The sequence below is a fragment of the Populus euphratica genome, unplaced genomic scaffold (assembly GCF_000495115.2).
Source record: "Populus euphratica unplaced genomic scaffold, PopEup_1.0 scaffold114.1, whole genome shotgun sequence".
NCBI lineage: Eukaryota > Viridiplantae > Streptophyta > Magnoliopsida > Malpighiales > Salicaceae > Populus > Populus euphratica.
This window is the reverse complement of record NW_011499905.1, coordinates 867,533-891,650: the sequence shown is the minus strand read 5'-3', so window position 1 is coordinate 891,650 and position 24,118 is coordinate 867,533. Positions and strand designations below refer to the sequence as shown.

Genomic DNA, 24,118 nt, shown 5'->3' with positions numbered 1-24,118 from the left:
TTTTTTTGATAATCATCGAGAGAGCCCTAAGTTTTTTTAATTAATAAAAAAACCGTTAAACACTAGCTCGCACAGTGACATGCTATCTATCACTACGATCAGCATGAAAAACACACTTCCTAGACCTATCAAAGCAATGTGGATTATGAAGGGAACTACACCATGTTCTATTTTTATGGCAACATGTTATTGAGAATTACTGTGTGCCTTGATCTAGATCCCCTAAATACTTCACCTTGAGCTGAAGATCAGCCTTCTCTAAATCAACCAAGGGCTTGTCAATCAAAGGCTCCTCACTGTCAATCCATACATCAAATCAGTTCTGCAAGGACTCCAAAATGGAAGCAAAAATGATTAGTTACAATGGGAGTGGCAAAAATAATAGATTAAAAGGTTGGCCGGAGAGGCATATAAAGCGTGCCACTAACATATAGAGAAGGGCAACAAATTATTACAGCTTGAATATTTTAGATGGAACAATGAATGTGGGACTAGTCCTTGATGTTTAGCTCATTACTTGCTTCTTCTTACAATGTTGCAAGCAAACGGGGAAAAAAAAATCATGCTTTTCCAGATGAACCAAACAAGCGCATCTTCTCTGCTACCACAGCTTTCATGGCTTCTTTTGCTGATGCCATCACAAGGACCAGATCTTTCTTGGGGTTGCTTAGTGAGTTCATGTAAGCCTTGCGCACCTCAGTGTTAACATTGAACTTCGTCACACCACGCTGAATACTAGCCTGTTTGATGCAGTCAAGTAGGTTGATTATGTAAATCAGTGGCAGATTCATTAAGCAATGTTGATTTAGGCTTTGTTGAATCTGATAAGTATATATGCCCTTATAACAGATAGCTCCAACAAAACTAATGCCTTTGCATCATATATATGTATCACGGTTTTACATGTGCGGGCACACCAGGAGGGAGGGAGGAGTACCTTGATAAGTTCCTCGGACAAGCCAGATGCTCCATGCAGCACCAGAAATACACCTTTCTTAGAACTCAAGGCATGCAAATCCTAAGGATGGAAGCGTTAAGAATAAGTAAAGCGGAAATAGTTGAGTTTGCAAATTAGAAGTGGATGATCTTTACATCTTAAACCAAATTTTGCGAACAGCCCATTAGATTTACAGGAAAATGGTGATGCACTTGAAGGGGTTTATAGTTTCACTAAGATGTACAAGCTCAATAAGTTGATTTCTGCATTACATCAGGAATATGCTGCAGAGGAAGATTTACATGGTTGCAATACACTTTTTTTGCTTTTTGAGGGTCTAAAATCACCTTTTAACCTCCATATTAAAAACTTAGATGATGATGCAAGATCAAAGATCTAAGAAACTGACTGGCAGCTCAAGAATCCATGTAAAATAGTCTCTCTTCCTCATTTTCCCTCTGTGCAAACATCGTTCTCATACTTATAAAACATCAATCAGCAATATAGCATGCATGAAAAGGTCAAACATAGACTGCATAAAACATAAAATCAATAGAACTAAAGCATGACAGCACAGAATCATTGAACGTCTCTCACTGAGAACGTGAAATCTAATAGATAGATCTCAGCTCTCAATTTTAACATGATCAATGACAATAAAAAAATAGCTAACATTTGATTGTTTATACTTCACCTCAAGCAAATCAAGTCTGAGATTTGGACCACTTGCAGGGTACTTTCCATGTACATTCCCAATACACACTGCCAAAGCATCTATCCCAGTCTCATCAATGAACTCTTCAGCCTGAAATTTAAATGAAGACAATTGTGATTTCGGATGTATAAAAAAAATGGGTATAGTTTTTTTTTTTTAATGAATTAAGAAGTCTACTGACCTGATTAACATCAGTCAGCCTTGCTTCGTAATCTTCAACAGTCAAATCATCCTCTGTCCCTGACAATCTCCCTAGTTCAGCCTCCACCAGCATGTTTTTGGAGTGGGCCAAAAGTGATATATACTTCGTGTATGCTATATTATCCTTGAGAGAAAGATGTGAACCATCTACCATTAATGAATCAAATCCCTGGCATGATTTTGGATTCAAGAAAATGGAAATTCAGTAATAAATTATTCCTCGGTATAGATAAATGGAAGGAGTTGCCAATATTAAAAAATTACTTAGCTTGTTGAACCATGTCCTTTTTTTTTTTTTCATGGATAACAAGCAGCACTCACCAAATCAAGAGCTTCAACTAGCTCTTGCTTTGAAGTTCCATGATCAAAATGAACAGTAATTGGAACCTGCAAAACATGCATGTAGATTATAATTTATTATCGTGTCTAAAAAAGACCAAAAAAAGTATTTTTCATCTATTTGATGCATTTGTCTTCTTTATCTGGAGTACCCAATCATTTAAGTGATTTTGATCCCTGATGAAAAATAATGGCTCCGATGGGGATTAAATTTTTAGTGATCTTTCCAGGGAACTTTAACTTGCTTATTATAGTTTGAAAATTGGCACATATTTTGATTCATCTAGAAAATTGTCAGAAAATAAAATGACGGTGCAAAAACCACAAAATCCACACCATAACGCTTGTCTTCCTCTCTTACCCTTTCAAATTCCCTAAAAAAAAATATTTTAAGATATGAAAAACAAACTTACATTGGCCTGTTCAGCAGCAGAGACACAACAAGCAACCAGTGGAATTCCTCCTTGCTTCAGTGCACTAGGATGAATCTGTTGAAAGAACACAGCTTTTGGTAATTTAGTAAGGAGCCATAATTGTGAAAAAGGCTGAAGATCACATCCATTTCCCAAAAGACAAGCTTAATTCCATATCTTGTCTCCTAAATTACTCGTCTAACTTATAAAATGTCATTCTGACCTGTAGAATAGCAGGACTATTTTCTTCCTCTGCTGCAGCTACAACAGCCTCAGCCCCTTCCATATTATAGACATTAAATGCTCCAACAGCATATCCACCTCTCTCTGCGTTCTTTACAAGGATAATATCAATATCTACACATTTCAATATCCAAATAAATCCAGTATTTAAACAATAAATTTGTAGTCCTTACAAGAAGAAGTTCTTTTGTTGATGAAAGTCGGGAAGGAAGCGCCCAAGATTTCACAACATCAGCTAGTGCTTTACTGTCACCAACATTACCTGCAAAAGAAAAGGAAAAAAAAAGTTCAATTTTTATTTTATGGAAAGATAGCAACTAAATAAATTTAAATTTCTTTTTACCTGGGAAAACAATGTATGGAACTCCTGGATGCCTACTTTCTGGACCAAGCTGCCACAATGGAATGCCAGCTAGGGCTTGTCCAACTACTTTGGCACATTTTGCTTCTAGAGCTTTTGTAGCTAGGTCAGATGACGTGATTCCACCCTAGAACAAGACATAGTAGAATCATCTAAATTAGTGAGTAAGCTGGTAAAAAGTCTCTTAGCATTGGACCTAGGGCTTGGGGTCAAATCCCACTTGCATACAGAATCATATCTCAGCTAAAATATTGGCCAAGTGGAAATGTGCCTTTGAAGGTTAATTTACTTGAATGGTTACATTGTATTAGTTAAAAGTTCTGAGATCAGTCACTGTATGGATTATGAAAACAATGCTGAAGGGTAAGCAAGTGAAAAACAAAAGTGGATTTGCTTATTACCAAAATAAAGTGGACTTACTATTATTAGAATGGCTTTAGAGAAAATTTGGAGAGAAAGAGAGATATATTATTAGACAAAACATACATGTCTATTGCAATTTGAAGTTAAATGACAGAGAGGTAATGCTGAAAATATCAGATATCTAAAATTAAATCTAATTACCAGCACTCTTAGTGCTACAAAGAAGGAAAGCAGAACTCAAGGAAGCTGAAAGGCAAAATCCACCTAGGTAGATAAAAGCAGTCTCAAACAGAACTCTCCAATCAAAATTCAACTTTTGGAATGAAATATAAATAAGATTTCTGGTAAGATTCTGGGTTGTACTTAATGATCCCAAATCCTTATGGTTAAAACTAGGGCAGGAAAGGCTTAGAACCTTTCAATTAAAAAAGCCTATTAGCACAATAGAGAAGGAAAACTTGATGCTGCAAGAAATAGAACTTTTTTTGTTTATACAAATCGAAATACCTTTGCAAGAATGTATCGTGGTCTTGTTGATATCCGCCTCACAATTTCCACCAAAGCAGAGCTCACCTTAAAGTTGATTTCCAAGCTCTCAGAAGCAGCTGGCAATTTAAGAAAGTAGATAATAAGAAAAGGCCTTCTTAATTTGTATAGCAAGAATAACTGACAGAGTTGGAAATTTTTCTTTTCTTTCAAGAACATCTGTCACTATCTTTGCACCTATTTTCAATAGTGAAAAACCTTATCAAAAAATAAGGAAATAAAAATGAAGACAATCAGCAGATGATCTCATATTTACCAGAAATAAGGAACGTCAGGTTGTTGTACAAGATTCGGGATCAGGGTATCTAGGGGGTGTAGGCTTAGAAGGCATGTTAATTCGGTTCATGGTCCGTATAAGAACATCTATTTGGGTCATTGTTAAACATTGAATTGTATATTTTTATCTTTATCTTTAAAATATCAGGTTCTCCAAAAAAAAAAAATGAGCTCTATTTGTATTGAGAATGTGTGATCTTACTGGATTTTGCTCGTAAAAATTGTGTTGTTCAGGTGATACATTCCCATCATGAAAATGGTCTGGATTATTTACAGTTCTATGGACCACCATGAGATGTATATGCACAAACAACAAGAGAGAAAAGAAAAGATTACTGACTTTTTCCAGTAATGAGTTCTCGACTGGTCATGATTAAAGTGTCTTTACAAGCCCCAAGGAACAAATTTGCCATCTCAGCCACTCTATTGATTTCCTCCTCCCTCTCTTCGAATGATTTCATGGCAAGTTTATCAACAGAAACCTATTCATAACAAAAGAAAAAATAATTAATAGTCCCTTGCATTTGCAGTTACATTTGAGTGCATGTACATGAACAAATGACAACTTATGGATGTCCAGTTACTGATAGATAATATCTCATATTCCTTACAGAAGAGAATCAAAACTAACACCATGATTGAGAAAATACAAAAACACATGCATCTGTATTACCTCTAGTTTCTTTAAAAACTGGCCACATTGTAATTTAAGTTCTTCAACCTGTGAGTTAATGAAAAACATGAATGTTACCACTGTAGAAAATCACAGCCCGGTGGGCATAAAATAAAAAGAAAACAAAAGTCCCCCATTTTTCAACCTGTTTTGTTGTTTTGGGAACATACGATCCCACAACTATAAGCCCGCCCTTTCTTTCTTTGTTTATTCCTAGATCCTTTGGCAGTATTGGAGCTTTGGGAATAATTCCAATTCGGGTAGAAACAAAACTAGCAGCAGTGCGGCATAAAAAGGATTTCCCCCTTAATTCTGCCTGCTCAATACGCAAAACCATGTAAAAGCTTCTTAAGTTTTTAGCTAGGCACAACAAAGAATATTTAAAACATATAATAGCAAGAAATTTGCCTGAATCATTCCAGCTGAAAATACAGCCATGTCCCGATCACTTGCTGCATTAATTATGCAAGTTGAACCCTATTTCAGTTCATAAAAAGTAAACCATCAATAAAAAAAATACTTCAATGGGAAGAGAGATGACTTGTTTTAATCACAAAGGCATGGCAAAACTATTTCCCATCCAATTAATGCATGGATACATCACTCAGACATGCACCAAGTGCTGATTATCCATACCTTCTGCAAGTTGCAAAGAGTATCACAAACAGCATCTGGCCCACCTTTCCTCAAAAGATTGATAGATATAGATGAAACACTGCTAGCAGGAATACGGCCTCTAGTTTTCTCCTCAACCCACTGAAAATCCAGACAGTCACAAAGTCATTACCATATCTAACATCCTTTCAAGTACAAGACATGGATGAACAAGATAGACCTCACGGAGGTTTGAAGATTTGTAGCCAAAAGAAGCATCTCTGGCAAACTCTGTGTCCCCTGCAGGGACAAGCCTGCAAACATAGGGGTTTCCTTATGCAAAATGCCAACAAAGAATCACTATGATCTAACAAGAGGAGCCCAGTACCAATCAGAATCTGCAACATAGTGTATATCTTTGATTGTATAACGGCCTCCTTGAAGAAAAAATGGGCAAATGATCCATGCGTCCATCTCACCAAGTAGTGAAACTGCTGCATCTGCTTCCTAAATAAATCAAGTACATCATAATGTAGTTCTATAAGGTAAGCTATGAAGGTGTTGACAATATGATAATACGACACTCAAGGGCCTTCATCCTTGCCTCTGGAAAATGACCACGTAGTGTTGAATCGCCTCTCAAAACTACTGTATAATCAATATTCTCAACTGACTTAGCGGCTATGCTTAGGTTTCCACAGATATCTTTAATCAGTGCACTCGCCTGTAAACAGTTAATTGGATAATCAGAAATACAAGTCTCAAACAAACAAATTGTTTTCCTTTGAGTAGATATTGTAAGATGAATAAGTACTTGCTTTTCTTTTCTTTTGTAATAAGATACATGCTTTATGAATAGAAATAACATCAGATGTGGAGAAAGTTGTTTACCTTTTCAGAACTCAATGACCTGGAGTTGGTCAAGATAAAAAAGCATTTAGGCTTTTTCCTAAATTGCTCAACTAGTGACTCAACACTCCTGCAAAGAGAGCAGGCACGGTTATTTAAAATTTGTAAAGGCACCTTCAAAAGGGCCTGTTTGTTTTACAGATATAGAGTATCAAGGCTTTCTATCTGCATAATGGAATTGACAGAAGAAAGAACTGAATTTAAGACAAAAGGATGAAACAACTAAACTTCAGAAAGAAATGAAAACATATATTTATATTGAAATTTTTTATATTTAATCTGATGGTCAGGTTTGCAAAACAATTATACATTATAGAGGCAAGAGATCACCATTCTGTTAATACTTCAATATCATGAACAGTTTGAGTTCCAGTTGGATCATCATCTAGAACCACCAACGTTTTTGAATTGCTCTGGTTCAGTCTATGAATATCATCAATGGGGTCCAGGGGCCACTCAGGTGGAAGAGACTGCAGGACAACTTCTTTCTTAAGTACAGGAAGTGTTCCTTCAACTTTAACACCAGTGAGGGTCTCATAAACCTGATACAAGAAAAAGTTGCAGTTAAACCTGTGACCATCTGACTTCATTCATATATAATAACTTCCAAATGTCTTACATTTCGAAAGTAATCACTATACCTTCACTACACCTGCATCATCTTGCCGACCCCAGCCAGCAGCAGAGCCTGCTCAATAATGAAATTCAACTAGTGCGTATAAGCATAATTAACTAAAGTGAGTGTAAAGGAGAATGCTTATATGCACTATCATGAGAAACATTTTCAAAACATAGATTAATATTAAAGTTGAAATTCAACTAGTACACAGATAGAGCCTGCTCATTCATGAAATTCAACTAGGATGTATAAGCAAAGGTAAGTGTAAAGGAGAATCTGTATATGCACTAGCATGAGAAACATTTTCAAAACATAGATGATTATTAAGGGCATATGTTGCCAGTTTTCCATCACATATCCTGCAGAAAAAATTTCGCTACAACCTGAATGTCCAAGGCATCCAGTCTAATTGTTTTCATTTCCTTATCTTTGGAATTTGACAGAAAAAAATAATTTGAAGTCTTTTGTCACCATTTTGTCTCTTTCAATGTCTAAAGTTATCAAAAGTTCTAGTTAATAAGCTAAATGTTGCTTGAATTTCAGCTCAGTTCCCACTTATATATAGGTTGAATCGGGGGCCATAATTCAAATGCTTCATTCTCCTTCTAGATTGTCCAGGTTTTGACAGCTCAGATAACCTTTCTCCAACAACATGAGGTCAGTGTAAAAAATCCCTTTTCTCCATTCTACACAGTATAGAGCAATCAACAATAATGACAAGCCTCAATCTCCTGTCCTGCCTTTCGGACCTTCTGTGCAAGTAGCTCTTTTCTATGCCAAAGAAGACACTACTAATGGTAATAATTCATACATTTTCTGTCCTTTTCTTGACTATCCAGTCAATCCCTACCTCCCTGTGGATGATTGATCCAAATAAGAGAAAAGAAAAGCAAGTCCCAATTTTCCATCCTGCATTGTCATATCTTGTGAAACGGAACAGAAAAAACTAAGAATTTCTTCTTAAATCCAACTTACCTTGAAACACATCTTTCTCACATATCTCACCATAAACATAAGATAAATCTTATATTTAGCTAGCTAAAACTTTTAAAATTAAAAATTATTGTCTTATAGATCAAATATCAAAAGGACAAGGGAAAACATAACAACTGGAAATCAGAAGATCACAACACCTGCCAGGAATAGTTGGTGTGCAACAGTTGCAATATGCAGTGGAACTTTAAGGGATGACGATTCACGGCAAACAATTCCCTGTAGATGAATATAGAGCAGTTTTAAAAAACTATCAACCAGAAATCAAAATAATTGCTTCGTTCAAACATAATGCAGGATAAATGTCAGTCAGACCAGATCCTTCACAAAGATATCGAGTGCAGAATATGGTGTATAATCGTTGTCCAACATGTGCGGAACACGATTCTCAAACATCCTGCAAATGGATACAATTTTTTTCCCGGGATTAATCTATGAACTTAAGAATTGAAGTAGCTGAATCCTAGTGAAAAGGGATGCAAGAACCATCCTTTTTTAAATAATCACTTGAATGGGTAAAAATCACATGTTAATTTCAAATAAAATTAAGTATTAAAGGCTAAGACAATAACAAAAATTATCGAATTCAGCTCAGTAAAAGAAAAGAAACTAAAAGAGCAGTGCATTTTCCATGAAACAAACCAGGATGTTCCTCCACTGTTCTTGACGAAATCAAACAGCATCCTTGTATTGAGACCTAATCGAGCTCCAAGCGCCATTGCCTCAGCCCCTGATGCTATATGAACTCCAGCGAGCAACTGATTAATCATCTTTACACCACTAAAGGCAATAATTGAAAAGAACAGAGAGTAATTATTCAGTTCCCTGGAAAATTATATGACAGTGCATGATATGATTATCTAAGACAATTTTTGCATGTCTGTACACTAATGCATAATTCAATTGATCAATGAACCTACAAAATGATGATATAATGCATGGTGAGAGAAAAATTAATGATGAAATACCTTCCAGCCCCACAACCTCCTCTAATCACATAAAGCTTCTCACTTAATGCTGCTCATAATTAACAACCATGCGTAAGTTGTAATCTAGATCTCAGAAACTCCTCCATTCAAAATTAAGAATATTTAATGAGATAATTACCCGAGAGAACTGAGCCGGTACATGTAAGAGCTTCATCAGTCCCAGAAGCCATTATCTGATAGCAATATAAAATTACTCTGAGAAACAGTTATCAAAATATACACAGCTGCTTTCAAAATGAACCAATTTAGAATTTTTTGTTCGACCGTAAGTGTTCCTTCTGAGGCCCTCTTGACACCACCAGAAACAGGAGCATCCACCAATTTCAAGCCCTTGCCTTCACCTATGATATTTTCCTTTTTTGAGTAAGAAAATATTGGGAAAAATGAAGCATAGAAACATGGCATGATAGGGGTCATAATCACCAAAAACAAAATCAAGCATCCCAAACAAGCTTAAACCATAAGTTGTTCCTTCAATTAGCAGTGGCACTGCTATTTCATTGCATGCATGTAAAGAAATTACACAATCTTTAAACCAAAAATAACCACTCTCTTCTGTTGTGAATCAAGACAAGCAAACTCATTAAAAAACAGGGCCTAAAACTCTACACATGACAAATACAGAGAGAGAGAAAAAGCCCCCTTACAAACAAGAGATGCAAATAAAGTGAAACACATTTAAAATAAAAAACAATAAGTAAAATAAAAAATGGTAAAAGTGAATGGACTTGTAATCTTCATCCAAGAGTAAACTCAGCTAGCTCATTTTCTGTTGCATTTTCTTATGCTTTCTTCCACACATCAATTCTCCATCATCATTCTAGCTTAATGCCAAAATTCAAGAAGTTTTAACTTTCCAAGAAGACAATATTGAACAGTCATGTCGTGCTTTTACATCATTAAAAAGAAATGGCATTATTCAACTCCAAGATCTTAGATGTGCAAAAATTAAACCATGCATTTCCCTTTTTATAATATCTATTTGCATTCCCAAGATCTATGAATATTAGTTTTCAATATTTTTAAGTATTTCCTATGTATTTATAGTAACAGATTAGCTAACAAGACATTAGTTGAACAGTTCTTTAGTTCACGCCATACCAGGAAAGGTCGAGCAAGTAAACAACCAGAATCCATTCATGATTCTAGTTGTTCTTTGGGTCAGGCTCTCTGAAACCCATTGTTTGGGCTAAAGAGAGGAAAGAATAATTTCTACAGGCTTTAATAGTGCTCTGGTATGGATTTGTAGTGCGGGAATGACTGATGTCAAGAAGAAAAAGGAAATGTTTTTTGATATATTCAGTGTGTAACTACTTCGTGAAAAAATGTTGAAGGGTAGGGGCTTCTTCCAAATTCCTCCTCACAGTAACTGGTTAATGGATTTAATTGCCTACTGATACATAAACTTCTTATTGTCATTTTTAAGCATTCTTGAATTATAATAGAACAGATTTAATATAGGAGAATTGTCAATTTTACAAAACTAAAAATGATGCTAGAACCTACAGTTCTTGTAAGTTGAATACACACACACACACACACACAAACAACTATGTATTTGAATAAGAACACAATAGATCTTCACATTAGGAGTTTGCATAGCTGAAAGTATAAATGTTTATACTTTTATATAGGACATACCTTGTACGCGTCGCTCCAGTTGGCTCACAAATGCAGGGGATACTGTAGAAGATAGGATGATAGATGCTCCTGATGGTAAGGCTATAAAAAAACAAAAATAAAGTTAGCACCTTCACCTTGATGTACACATTTTGCTTTAGAAAGGTACCTGCCACTGCTCCTAGATCTCCATACAAAACACCCTCCGCTTGAGTTTCATTTGTGACCATAACTACTAGGACATCAACATCTGAACAAGAAATGTTAAAGAAACCAATAATTTTAGCTCCATAAAAGGACTATAAATGTTGTATAGAATATTTGGAAAGGCAAATCAAACTTATACTTGTGGCGTAAAATAACCTTTAGATGTTTCTGCTGGAGAGTTGCCAATCAAACCACCAGCATTTGCAAATCGAGTGAGAGTTGGTTTATACACCTGCCACCCAAGAAAAGATGCAACCATATAAATTTGCAATGGTAATTCAAACACATTAATATCAATCTACAAAATATGTATGAACTAGACAAGCCCCCAGAAAAAGTCTTACAGAAGCACCACAAGCAAAATATACATACATGCAAAGCATAAACAAATTCACAAGCAGGCAAGTACACAAAGAGAAGTTATATGCATACATTCAAAAACTGAAAATATATAACATTTTATTACTCAAAAAGGTTATAACTGTTTTTTTATATATATATATAACCGAGAGGATTAAAAATATTAATAATTCTACTTCCATTTACAATCAGCATAAACTATTAGACAGTAGATGGTAAGATAAGAATTTCTGGGTCATTTTAATTCAATTTTCCAATTGTTAAACAATTTCACCAGGATATGTGATGCATAGTTATCAAAGTTCCATTCTAATGTGTACTGCATGAAAGATACTCAGGCCAGAAATGGCAGCAATCAATCCTTATCAAGCTCCAAGCAGGAACTGACTCTTTCAATCAAAATATAATGGAAAAAAAAAGGTAAGGATTTACATCATAACCAACAACACAGAAATTTGATTTCAAAAGGTGAGTTGCCATGCCAAATCCCATTGCTCCAAGACCAATGAAACCAATTCTCTTTACGACACCAGATTTGGCAACAATTTGTCTTGCCAGTTGTTCAGGTTCATAGAGTTCTGCACTGGCTGCATCTTGAATATTTGCTCCAAGCAACTTTCCCCAGACCTGGAAAAAGATTGCACAAGATAACAAGGCATCTGTCATGCTATTTATTTTCAATAATAATAGCCTAAAAGCAAGTCATAATGACCAGCAAATGAAATTTTATAACACAAGTACAGGGGAATAACCTTGACTAATGTGACATCACTATCATCACCCTGACCATGTGAAGATCCTGATAGGAGAGAGATTTTTGAGAAGGAAACTAGTTGATTAGAGAAATTAAGCAAAGAGTGTATCAGATTGTGAGTTTACCAAGAATAAGTTGTTGATGAGCAACAGACAAAAGTGGAAGAGGAAATATGAGCGATTTGGCTGTATCCAAAACAATACCCTAAAATTTGAAAATTCCATCAGTCTCAAGTATCATCTGATAAATGCAAATAAAAGGTTAAGGTACTCATCAAAAACTTGAGTCATTTAGTCAAGAGGAGTGTTAAGTTTGCATTTTTACATGGTGCATCAACATATGGATCTTACCTTCCATGCACTACACAATTGACTGAGATAAGGCAGTCTCAATAAAAGTGACTGTCACTAGCACTTCTATTAAATTAATTCAGGTCATTGAAAAATGATGGAATGATGATAGATATGTTATCAAATATTTAAATATCTGGAACTTAAAGTTAGCTGAAAATAACTAGTTGAGTTGTTAGAATTACAACTTCCCCAGGATTCTCTAATCTGTCCATTCATGCTCAAACGGTTTTAGACAAGATCCAAAAATATCTGATGGTATATTTCGAAATTCACATGGAAAACTTTTAGGAGTGCTAGTTTCAAATGCCCAGACCCCCTCTACTATTCCACCAAAATTCAAGTTTCCTAGCAGTCCAAAAATAGTAGGAGCCTGTACCTCAACTACAACATCTTCACAAGCAATCACATCTCTCTGGCCCCACCTATAAACTCTAGGTCTGTGAATTTTATTTTCAACAAACAAATTCTTCATCATCTCTAACTCCATACCAGCTTAATTTGTGAAAACAACTTTATTTACTATATCTTCTCACAATATCACTACCAATCAGAAATACAGCTCAGCCAACAGGTGCTTCTCCTGTTTTTTTTTTTCTTCCTGCCTTGACATGCTTTACATGATTGCATACAACAATAAACAGCTCCCTGTAGAAGACTTGTTAAATATAAGTTAAACACTATCTCATTTTATTTATGTTATTCTCATTCTGTCTCAGTTTGTTGTATTAGATTGTTAGCATCTATAAACAGTTTTACAAAGAATTATATGAATAAATCAGGATGTGTGAGTTAACTTGTCTAGCATGCAATCCATCAGCAAAGGAACCAAGTTTCAACCTTCAATTTAATAAAAATTCAGCATTCAGAAGTCAAAACTAACTAATTATGCATACACGAGATGAACCCAATAAACTCAACAATTCAGCCCATAGCTGGAAGAAACACACCTGCACACATTATTGCAAATGCAACCAAACTTAAACATGTAAAATAACAGCGTCCCTTACCAAATTTTGGACCACAGTCCTGTAGGAATGCACCTTGGTATCACCTCTCAAAAACTGGGGAATATGATTTTTGAAAATCCTGCAGTGAGAAAAGAATCACCCCATCGCCAACAAATAATGGAAAAAACAGAGTGGAAAGAGCAAAAAAAGACATCATTATAAAGGTAGCAAAGCACACAGCGCAAAATATCAAAGAGCATGGCCTGAATATGAGCTGTGAAAAACCGTGGAAAAGTGATGGGAGGCAAAACCAATACCCCACCACCTAATGGATTCTTAATCTTGGTAATTATCCCCTGACTTAGAAATGAGAGATTTACCGTGTGATGTTTTGTGAATAACACAGTTGGCTACAAAGAGTGTCAAATCACTGTGACTCTGAGGAGACAGACTATGACTCAAAGTTGTTTATCAGATGAGATCTGCATTCGTGCCCCAAACATGTAACTTTGTCCTGGTCATGTTGTATACATGTAACTTTGTCCTAGTCATGTTGTATACGTTCCAGGAAATGCATAATTGCCACATCCATGCAAGTGTGTTTTACTGGTTAGCGAAATAAAAATAGACAAAATTGCTAGCCTGCATGTTAACTATACATCTCAAATATCAACAGGTACATTTATTTCTACAATCACCAAATCACATAGAAATCCTTGTATGTTTATTTGCTCTTTTTTTGTCTGCGAGCACGCTTGCCTGGTGGAGTAGGCAGGCTGATTAACAGAGAAATTGATGGAGCTAGTTGACATTTTAATTTTTTTATCTTTGTAAAACTAAGCTTTTCACTCTTTTCTATGCATGGTGGAAACTGGAATGGGGAAGGAATAGGATTGCAAAAACTTTTGAATCTTGTACTTGCTGCGATTTGGAGTATTTGGTTACAGCAGAATGCTAGAATCTTCAAACTGCTTCTTGAAGCAGTTTTATCCAATAAAACTTCCTTCTTTTTATAAATAAAAAGAAAGGAACTATCTAGTCACAAACACTCACCATGAGTTTCCAGCAGCATTGGAAATAATATCATAGACTATCCATGGATGAATTCCAGCTTGAGTGCAAAGAGAAATCGCCTCCAGTGCAGCAACAAGATGAATGCCCTCAAGCAGCTCATTCACCATTTTAATTTTACTGTGAAGCAAAGGAGAACAGAACTAAATATCAATTTCTAGAAAATCAAAATGCCATATCATTATTTGAGTAGTCCTATATTCTGAAATCAAATCCAAGAAGTGCTTTGTCACTTGTCTAAATTACCATGTCATTTTGCCTTTTCCTAATACTTGCATTATTTCTAGAATAATCAAGTTAAAACATGAAAGAAAGAATATATGCACAGTGTTTATAATACATTATGGGAAGATTAACAAGACCAAGAAGAAATCACACCTTCCAGTGCCTAGTTCACCTTCAAAGGTGAAAAGCTTTTCAGACATTGCTGTAAAAGATAATGATAATTTGTGTAAGAGAATACATAGACAAATTGCCTCACCAATTCTATTGCCTATATGCTCCAATAGAATGATTGTAGATTATAAAATGAATTTACCAGAAAGAATAGGCTGTGCCTTCGCATTAGCTTCAGACCTTCCTGACGATGTAATCTAGATAAATCAAAGTAATCAGCATTCTCCACTATTCAAATTATCTCATAACAATGTGGAATTGGACTGCTACAACAAATAATAAGCAGATAGAGAAGGCACAGTTGTTAGAATAAAAAACAGTGTTACCATGGTTCTTCCCTTTAAGACTTCAGAAAATCCCCTGGAGACATATGCTTCTATTAGATGAGCCATCGAATCTTCATCTGTGAGATCAATAGAATAAACTGATTTCAGTACCAATGCATGAGGGTTGTTATTTCCTAAAGAGAGCAACTAACAGGATCATGAATGATTGCCAAAAAGAAAGAAGAATGCTCAATTGATAATAGTTTTCAGTAAAATTTCAAGAAGATGAGTCAATTTGTGATTGCAGCCACGTAGCTTTACCACAAAGGTTGGATGAGCAAAAGAACATGCACAAGTCCCATGTCCGTATTTTATTTTTTTTATGCATATGTTCCCTTTACATATGAAAGCCAAATAACCTTGCATGCCATAACTTATCCAACCGATTTTGCCAAGTCCTAGCCACCAATCTTAATATTTATATAACTCATTTGAGTGCAATAACAGGCAGAAAAAATGTCTCAGGGTAGAAATACATAATTAACATTTGATGTTAATGGTTGGCTGTTTGAGATCCAACCAGTTGATTTAAGAAATATGATATTTTTACCTATTATGAATACCTTGTTACCTTATACATTGAAATCCAAAACGGGATAATATGTTTTGTGATTATCAATGAGGCTTCCTAATGGCAGATCAAGTGTTATGCATGCATCACTAACAGAAAATGAAGAGGGTAATCCTAAATTAAGTTACAAGTCACTAATATTGAGAGAACTTAGCCATGCAAGTAAATTCCACAGGCAAAAATAAAAAGGTGAGAAAAGAGGGAGGAGAAAAGAAAAAGGGCGGTAATGTATCCTCCATTGCCTTGCCATGGAGAAGTAATCTAAGCAATGAAGTTAAGATTTACACCACATTACTAATAGAAATGCTTTCCGGAGAATGTGCCACTAAATTGAAAGGACAACATTATAAATTCACAATACACATGACCTTGGAGACGTTTCTCTAGATTCTGGATGTATGATGGCAGAATGGTTGAACGTAGGATGATGAGTGCCCCTTTTTGCAATCCTGCAAACCAATTAGTTAAGAATCCTGAATATCTACAAAGTAATGATAACTTTAGGTATAATTGCTAAGTTCCATAACGACCTTTCAAAACACCCTGTTGGCCAAAAAATACATCATTGATTTGATCCACGTGAGATATTAGAACAATCAAAGCTGCAACTTCTGTATGCCAAAAGAAAAAACAAAAAACAGAGTTAAGGCACAATTTCACAGGACACGAGACATCAATAAGAATGAACCCCAACACCACATTAATCATTGCTTAGCTCAGGCTCCACTTTTGTGGATCAACAGTAGTAATGATGAAGATGTAGAAATTTGACTTAAACAGTGTTTTATACTTCCAGGCTCTTACGTTTAAAAATGAAAATAACATTAAGTTTCCATGCATCTATCAACATCGAATACTGCAGGACAATTTTTGGGAAAAGAAGGATGAATAAAACTACAAGAAATCAAATTAAAACACAATCATGACACTTCAAAAGTGAAATTAAATGTGAAAGTTTTAAGTTCAGAGCATGAATTCAGTAGGCAGTTGTTTATACTTCCAAGGATACCCTCACACAAAAGTGAGAAGCGGGAAGAGAGTAGGTATGCATCAATCAGTTTCTATGATATCAGGCTATACCAGGTATCCTTAGAGAGTTATCATATGCGTCATCCCATGGAGTCCAAGTATAACCTAAGGAAAGCAAATGCCATAATTGGTATCATGAAAACATCCGATCGCAAGGAAGCAAAGTCTAAATGGCAGCTAAAGGGAAGCTAGGAATGGATTTCACTTTTGTGCTACAGGCGGAAGCAGAAGACATGCACTTGCTATTGTAAGACTTTGGTATGAGTTTATGCTTGAATGTCTGAAAAACCTCATTCCAAAGAATTACTAATCAACACGCGTTTTTACATTTTCCAATTTTTTGCTAATCCTTCACAGCTAGGTACCACATTTCATTTATTATACCTGGAGAAAGGTCCCTTAAAGCCTATTTAGTCCAGTCTACCAAGCCATTTCTTCAGCTCTTTCTGTTGGACACCAAAGGCCTACACTCTATTTGATTGCATAGAGCACCAGGGATAAAATCAATACAACCACAGGAATATTTTGCTTCTCATATAGTTGGATGCGAATTAAGTTACAAAAGGAGTAAAGGCAAGCGATTCCACCATCTGATGGTAAACCAACATAACATCTAAATCTTGATTGCCTATTGACAGGAAAACAACTGTTCTGTCTATGGACCAGGTCCAATGGGTCCCAATTCAAACACACATCCACTAGCGCCAAAAAAAATTATGGTGCTAAGTGAGTAATTAGTAGCATTTTATTAATACTTTGTAACCATTTTAAAAGAAGTGATAGACAAAAGAAAGAGGAAATAGAATCTATGATCTTAATAAGAATATCTCCATCTGGTATTTTTCTATTTTTTTATATTTATTTTTTTTCAAAATTAATCCAAAAAATAATTAATAAGATGCCACTGGTTACTCATTAGCTTCATAAAATTTCTCCGCTCATGCCTACACCAATTCCACAGCTGTTACTCCCAAGATTTCAAAACCCATGACTTTGAGTTCTAGTGGCACATTTAAAAAGAAACGTTACATGGAATATAAACATGTTCTATACACATTCCTCTGAGTTCTGGAAACCCAATTAGAAATGAAATTTTGCGTGGAATATAAACACCATGTTGCACCCACATTCCATGCATTATCATGCTATGCATTCCACCAACAAAACATGGCCATTTAAAGAAGTGGCACCCCACCCCAGATAGCGTAGCTATTGAAAACATTTCAGTAAAACGTAGACACATATCCGAGCATTGTTTACCTTTCCCAGCCTCAATAAGGCTGGCACTTCTCGTCCCCCCTAGATTCAAAAACTTATCAACCAGAGTTTCATCTATCTGCAGAACAAGAAAATTCCAATTAAAAAATAACTAATTTGGCAATCAAATAACCTGTTAGAAATTAGTTAATTTATACATTGATTTGCGAAAATGATTGTAAGAGACAATAATGCCGAATAACTTCTAAATTTGTCTTCTTAGGTAGGTATGGTTGGGTTTTTTATTTTTTTAAGAAAAATATATTTTGATTAATATAATATCCCAAATTAGTTCATTCAAGATATCAAGTGTAAATACGAGGGCAAGCAATGTAAATACAAAGGGATTACTTTTCTTCATTCGTTCTTGGCAGTTACAAATTTCAGAAACGACTTCGTTTCCTTTTTTTCTTTTGAATTTGTTTTCTAAAACACCGGTTACATAATTCTATGTAAAACAAAAATATTTCTTAAGTAAATCAAGGCAAAGAAATAGAAAAACTGAACACGGCTCTCCAAGACGCATTTTCTCGATCATATCCCCTTTTTTTTCCAGGAAACCCAAACAAAATGGAAATGTCCTTCCATGTTGTTCGCAGCAACCAAACAACAAAAATTCAAAAGCAAGGAATAGAGAAAGACTTTCTAGCGATCACCTCGAAAGCTTGAACTTTGTAGCCAGCACGAAGAAGCGAAGCGGCCATGTCTAAGCTCAAATCATCCAATCCGACGAATCCAACAACCGCATCGCCGTCAGTCGCCATTGCGCTTCGTCAGTATATTCTTTCTCTCTTACACCGAATGCTCTTGTTTTAGATCAAAAAATTTGCACATGCCAGTAGAGAGAATAGGAGGAGAGGGAGAAAAATTAGTGATATAAATAAATCGCAATAATCGTAGAGCATGAAATATAAAAATAATAATTATTATTATTATATGTCTCCTCTGTTACATGAGAGTCGTGCTGCACTATCTAACAGCTACTGTCTGAGAGAGAGCGTCTCCAACTAATAAGTAAATGGAAATTGTAATTAAGAAGAGATAAGACCTTGACACAGCAAGCGTGGCAGTGACGAGGGTGGTTCAATTTCCAAATCAAAAACATGTAAATCTCCTGTACAAGTCATCATAGCCATTGGCTTGTTATTTTACACGCCATCGCCATAGCTGTGTCAGCTTTGACATGGAGTCTCAACTTAACTTGGATTTTAATACAAAGTTGCAACGCGATCCTTCCCATTTCAATACAATTAATTTAAAGTGAAAAAATAATTTTTTTTAATTTTGTCAAAAACATTGAAAGTACAAACAAATAATTTAAAGGGATCGCATGCACTTATTGAACACAGTCACATGATAACACGACAAAGCAGGAAGCTTCTTGGCGATGGTAAAGATAATCATGTTGCAAATTTGAGGTCAGCAACCACTCGAGAAAGAAGAAACAAGACGTGGGGTTTGTTTATTTTTGTATTTTAGAAGTATTTTTAAAAGAAAATTAAAAAATTTTATTATTTTATATTAAATTAATAATTTTTTGATATTTTTAAATTATTTTAATACTCTAATATTAGAAATAATTTTTTAAAAATAAAAAAATATTTTAATATATTTATAAATAAATAATACTTTAAAAAACAATCACAATAATAATCTTAAATATATATTTATTAATTATTAGCTCAAAAGGACAACTTAGGAAACTTCACGAAATCAAATACAAACAAATATACAGGAGCCTTAGGAAACACACCAGTAGGTTTGGTGAATTATGGACAGAATTTTTTTTGTTTTATTAATGATTTTAAAATTGTTTGGTTCATTAATATATATTATAATTTTAAATAAATTCGGCTGAAGAATTTCTTTTGAAATCTTAGTTATAAAAAGCCATAATTTATGGGTTTTATTAATAAAAACACAAAAATTAATATATTGTTTTTATTAATAAAAACACAAAAATTAATATTACTTTTCAAATAATTTTTTCGTATTAAAATATATATTGATAATTTTTTATTTTTAAAAAATTATTTTTAATATCATACATTAAAATAATTAAAAAACATATTAATTTAAAATAAAAAAAAATTAAATTCTTTTAAAAACAAACATGCCGTAAAAACACATGTCGTACACTAGCTAGTTTCATCATTCCGAAGGGGACCAGAACGACACCATAGGGATCACGTTTAAATTTCTTTGTTTTTTGATCTCCATTTAAATAGAAGATTTCTTCATGACTTTTCTATTCACTTTGATTTTGAATCAGATGATTTTCGACCTTTCATTACGTTTAAAGTAGAGGTGGGCCTCCAATAAAGTTGCTTGTAATTCTTTTCATGATTGATGTTTGTTAAAGAAGATACATAAATAGTTAAAATAATATAATATTAAAAAGTTAATAAAAAGTAATATTAAAAAATATGCCTTCACAATTTATTTTATACTGGTTGATTGGTAAAAAATAATAAAAATATAAAAAATATTTTAATAATATTATTAAATCTAATTAAATAAATCAATGTTTTAAACTTCATTTCAATTCTTTATTAAAACCATATTGCATTTAGCACCAAGTATAAATTGGATCTTAATTATTTGTCTGATCCAAATAAATACAAGTTAATATATCTTTTTAAATTTAAAAATAATAAAATAATATCAAAATATCCCTATAATTATAAAAAATTACATAAAAAAAATATGAAGTAACAAAAATACCACCATATGCAAAACTTATTATTTGTCTTTTTTAAAATTACATATCTTAAAGGAGTGTGAAGATAGAGTTTTTGAATAATATTATATTGGCATACCACCTATTTCCAAGTAAATAATTTAGCGAAAAGTAAATGATTTCAAGAGTTTTATCCATATTAAAATTATTGAAGTATCATTAATTCTCCACTTATCTTAAATTTTAAGGTCTGTGTGCTTTTAAAGTGATATATAACAATAAAGATACGTGTTAAAGCAATAAAAAAATAATAACCACATAAACACACTCAAAACAAATTTTATAACAATCATTAAACAAAAGTGGAAGCTTGACTAATAAGAATCCCTGGTGGAGTCACTATTATGTCACAATTAACATCGCGATGAACTTTAAAAATTTAATCATGAAAAGAATAGATATCTAGTATGTTGTTCTTAAAGGAGAAATATATAGTTTAAGGAGTCGTCATCTAATATTATGGTTATAATGAACTCTAACTAGTTAATATAGATTTTATGATATGAGACTAATTAAGCAGAATAGAATGGAAGATATTATCACCTCTTAAATATCCTATTTAAGATAGACTGCATTGCTAGTTTTATCTTAAATTGTTGAAGGTTTGTCTTGTTTTATTTTTTATGATCTGCTTATAATATTCATGACTCTAGTATCAGTAAATATTTGACCACAGATACTCCCAACTCTGATATTAGTAAATATTATATAATTAAAAAAATATGATATTCATGACTCAAATACTAGTAAACAAACCATTAAGATTTAAATTAAAAGTAAAGCATGTATATTTTTTCATATATATAAAAAGATAAATATGAATCACATATCAAATTCATATTTTATAATAAAAATCTACAAATTAAATATATTGTAAACTCATAAAAATCAAGAGAAACCCACAAATCAATTCAAAAGGGTCCATGAATTTTTAATATTTAAAAAGGCATGTTTGACCATATATAAAAATAAATAAAACAATGAAATAAAATAAGAAAAACATAAAAATGTATTTTATCGAACATACTATTAAATCGGTTGGGTCCAAGGCCCAAGCTAACCCAGTCTCAGCTATTTTTTTTAAAAAAAGAAAGAAACTGGACGTAACCCAATTATATAAGCTAGTTTTAATCCAATTAGCATAGCCAGGTTACTTGCACAAACCAGTAACCCTACTGGCTTTCACTTGAAAGCGTGCGTGAATTGTTACTACAGTCACAGGGTAATTAAAACGCAAGCGGGGGCGGGGACACAGCTTACCTGGTGCTGGAGTGCCTGGGGACGAGACGATGGCGAAGGTGTAATGGCTGGCCAAAGCTACTTTCTTCCCCTCTGCTTATGTTTTTCGCGCGCTTATCTTCTGTCTTGGTTTCTTTTTGCTTTTCTTATTCTCTCTGTCTCTGTCTATGTCTGTCTCTATTTCCTTTGTTTTTGGTTGGTTCGGTGATATGTTGTTCAGGGGACAACGAACATTCCTTTGCTGGAGTCCTGGAGGAAAGCCCAGAAATCTTTTTTTTCCCCGTTTATTTTGTGTTCTCCTGGGTTCTCTCTATCTCTTCGTTCTTGTTCTTCTTCTCTGGTTTTTCCTCCTCCCAATCTTTCTCTGTTTTCGTTCGCCTTCTCTGTTTTTCTTTCTATCTTCATTCTTTGTTTGTTTATGTCCTGTGGTTTTGTCTTTCGTTCTGTCTCTCGTTCTGTCTCTGTTCTCTCCGTATGTGGCCTTTCTCTGGCTTTCATAGAGCCAGAGAATGCCCTCTGTTCGTCCCTAGGTTTATGAGGCACGTTCGCCCGTGCTTGAGGAAGAACTGGGGACTTGCAGGACTTTTGGTAATGCATCGTGTTGGGGAGGGGTATTGGGTAGCTGGCAGAGACTTGACCCACGATTTGGAACAGGTTTGGTGCATTTTCCTGCTTAATCGGTCTTCCCTGGGATGAGGAAGAAGATGATCAACTGTGGTTTTAGAAACGACGCCATTTTCTACTCTGAAACAGCTATTTTCAATTTGCCCCCTTGAGGTTCTAACATTTAGCAATTGGGCCCTTATTCATGGAAATCTGTTTTTTTTTTTAATTTTGGCCCTATATCATTGCAATTAGAACCCTAGATTTTCAAAGTCATTTACAAAACAGTCTTTAGTTTCCGAATTAATCAATTCAGTCCTTAATCAACTATACAACTTTTAATTCTTTCAAAATTACCCCTGAAAAAATCAATTAAACCCCTTGATCAATGTACTTTAATTTCTTATAATTTTGACCCAAATTAACCTAGAAATTGATTTTTTTAATTAAATCTTTAATTTTATTAATTAAATTAATTCAAAGTTTAATTAAGTTTCTAAACTTATGAATCCTTCCATTTTTTTATCAAACTAACTCTAAAATTTTTAATTTCTTATTATGATGTGTTTGTTTAGTTTTAGTGTTTGTGTTTGCCGTTAAAAAATATAGTTAGGTGTTAAGTAATACACTAAACTATGTTTTATATTATGAGACCCATCAAAAAATTAAGTTTGAAATATAGTTTTAATGAAACAGTTTTTACATGTTTTTTTTAATAGAGTTTTGTAAAATTTTATTTGTTTTTGTGTTTTAAAATCATTTTTTTCAAAATTCAATTTTTTTTTATTTTTTTTACTTTAAATTATTATTTTGTTTGTATTTTTAGATCATTTTGATATGCTGATATTAAAAATAATTTTTAAAAAATAAAAAAATATTTTAATTCTTTTTAAAGAAAAATTTACTTTTAAAAAACAACCATAAAAAATATTTTATATATATTTTTTGCTATACATAAATTTTAACTAGATTTTTTTATCAAACATGTATCCAACTATCCATATTTTTTTTAAACTTATCATTTGTTTCCCAAGGCACGCGTTTGCATTTTAAGCAAAACATAGCTCTTTGGTTAAAAAAAAACAGGATTTACTATTAATAGGTCCTATTATTTACTGCGTTTGCAACACAAATTAGAAGAAGCAGCCGAGGGCTACTTTCACATGCTTCCCGCTTGATTTAGTAAATAATTGTGCTCTCATTCTCTGCGGGCTGTATCCAACGTAAGAAATTAAATCTATGGAGTACTAAATATTTATATCCAGATAAAGTAATTTATTATACTCTACTATTATAGAGATTCTTTTTTCTATATGCCAATGCCAAGCCATAACGAGCTTTCTTCTTATAAATGATGATTATAGGCCATGTTTGGATTATGATTAAATTATCGTTATTTTGTAATTTTTTAAATAAAAATTCAATTAATTTTTTATATATTAATATCAAAAATAAATTTTATAAAATAAAAAAA

The 24,118-nt window shown here is 33.7% G+C and overlaps 1 protein-coding gene across 3 annotated transcripts; it reads right to left on the bottom strand.

The window, feature by feature from the left end:
- Positions 1–341: 341 nt before the first annotated feature.
- Positions 342–19,093, bottom strand: LOC105133340 (ketose-bisphosphate aldolase class-II family protein). 3 transcript variants are annotated; one of them, XM_011037292.1, is made up of 43 exons: positions 19,015–19,093; positions 18,719–18,868; positions 18,066–18,141; positions 16,307–16,387; positions 16,145–16,225; positions 15,206–15,282; positions 15,022–15,076; positions 14,862–14,910; positions 14,466–14,603; positions 13,473–13,551; positions 12,238–12,316; positions 12,111–12,157; positions 11,791–11,985; positions 11,155–11,230; positions 10,961–11,041; positions 10,813–10,893; positions 9,436–9,512; positions 9,290–9,344; positions 9,151–9,199; positions 8,825–8,962; positions 8,498–8,579; positions 8,323–8,401; positions 7,212–7,258; positions 6,901–7,112; positions 6,553–6,640; positions 6,266–6,385; positions 6,050–6,168; positions 5,903–5,975; positions 5,704–5,823; positions 5,476–5,544; positions 5,213–5,383; positions 5,068–5,115; positions 4,735–4,876; positions 4,080–4,177; positions 3,192–3,336; positions 3,022–3,110; positions 2,829–2,939; positions 2,606–2,680; positions 2,175–2,240; positions 1,834–2,022; positions 1,632–1,742; positions 938–1,018; positions 342–740 (listed from the first exon to the last, which is right to left on the bottom strand). In XM_011037292.1, exons 2-43 carry the CDS (start codon positions 18,824–18,826, stop codon positions 561–563), a joined length of 4,137 nt encoding a protein of 1,378 aa, XP_011035594.1. In that variant the 5' UTR covers positions 18,827–18,868; positions 19,015–19,093; the 3' UTR covers positions 342–560. The 3 variants fall into 3 exon arrangements, with proteins under 3 accessions (XP_011035594.1, XP_011035592.1, XP_011035595.1); XM_011037290.1 differs by lacking the exon at positions 19,015–19,093 and having other exon boundaries at positions 18,719–18,988; XM_011037293.1 differs by lacking the exon at positions 19,015–19,093 and having other exon boundaries at positions 15,206–15,291; positions 16,154–16,225; positions 18,719–18,988.
- Between the last annotated feature and the right edge of the window lie 5,025 nt (positions 19,094–24,118).

Coding starts and splice junctions, on each gene's coding strand:
- LOC105133340 (XM_011037292.1), bottom strand. CDS start 18,826: ATGGCGACTGACGGCGATGCGGTTGTTGGATTCGTCGGATTGGATGAT. Junction 10,894..10,960: donor AGATCTAGGAGCAGTGGCAG/GTACCTTTCTAA, acceptor GTTTTTTTATAG/CCTTACCATCAGGAGCATCT. Junction 5,976..6,049: donor TATGTTGCAGATTCTGATTG/GTACTGGGCTCC, acceptor CTATGTTTGCAG/GCTTGTCCCTGCAGGGGACA.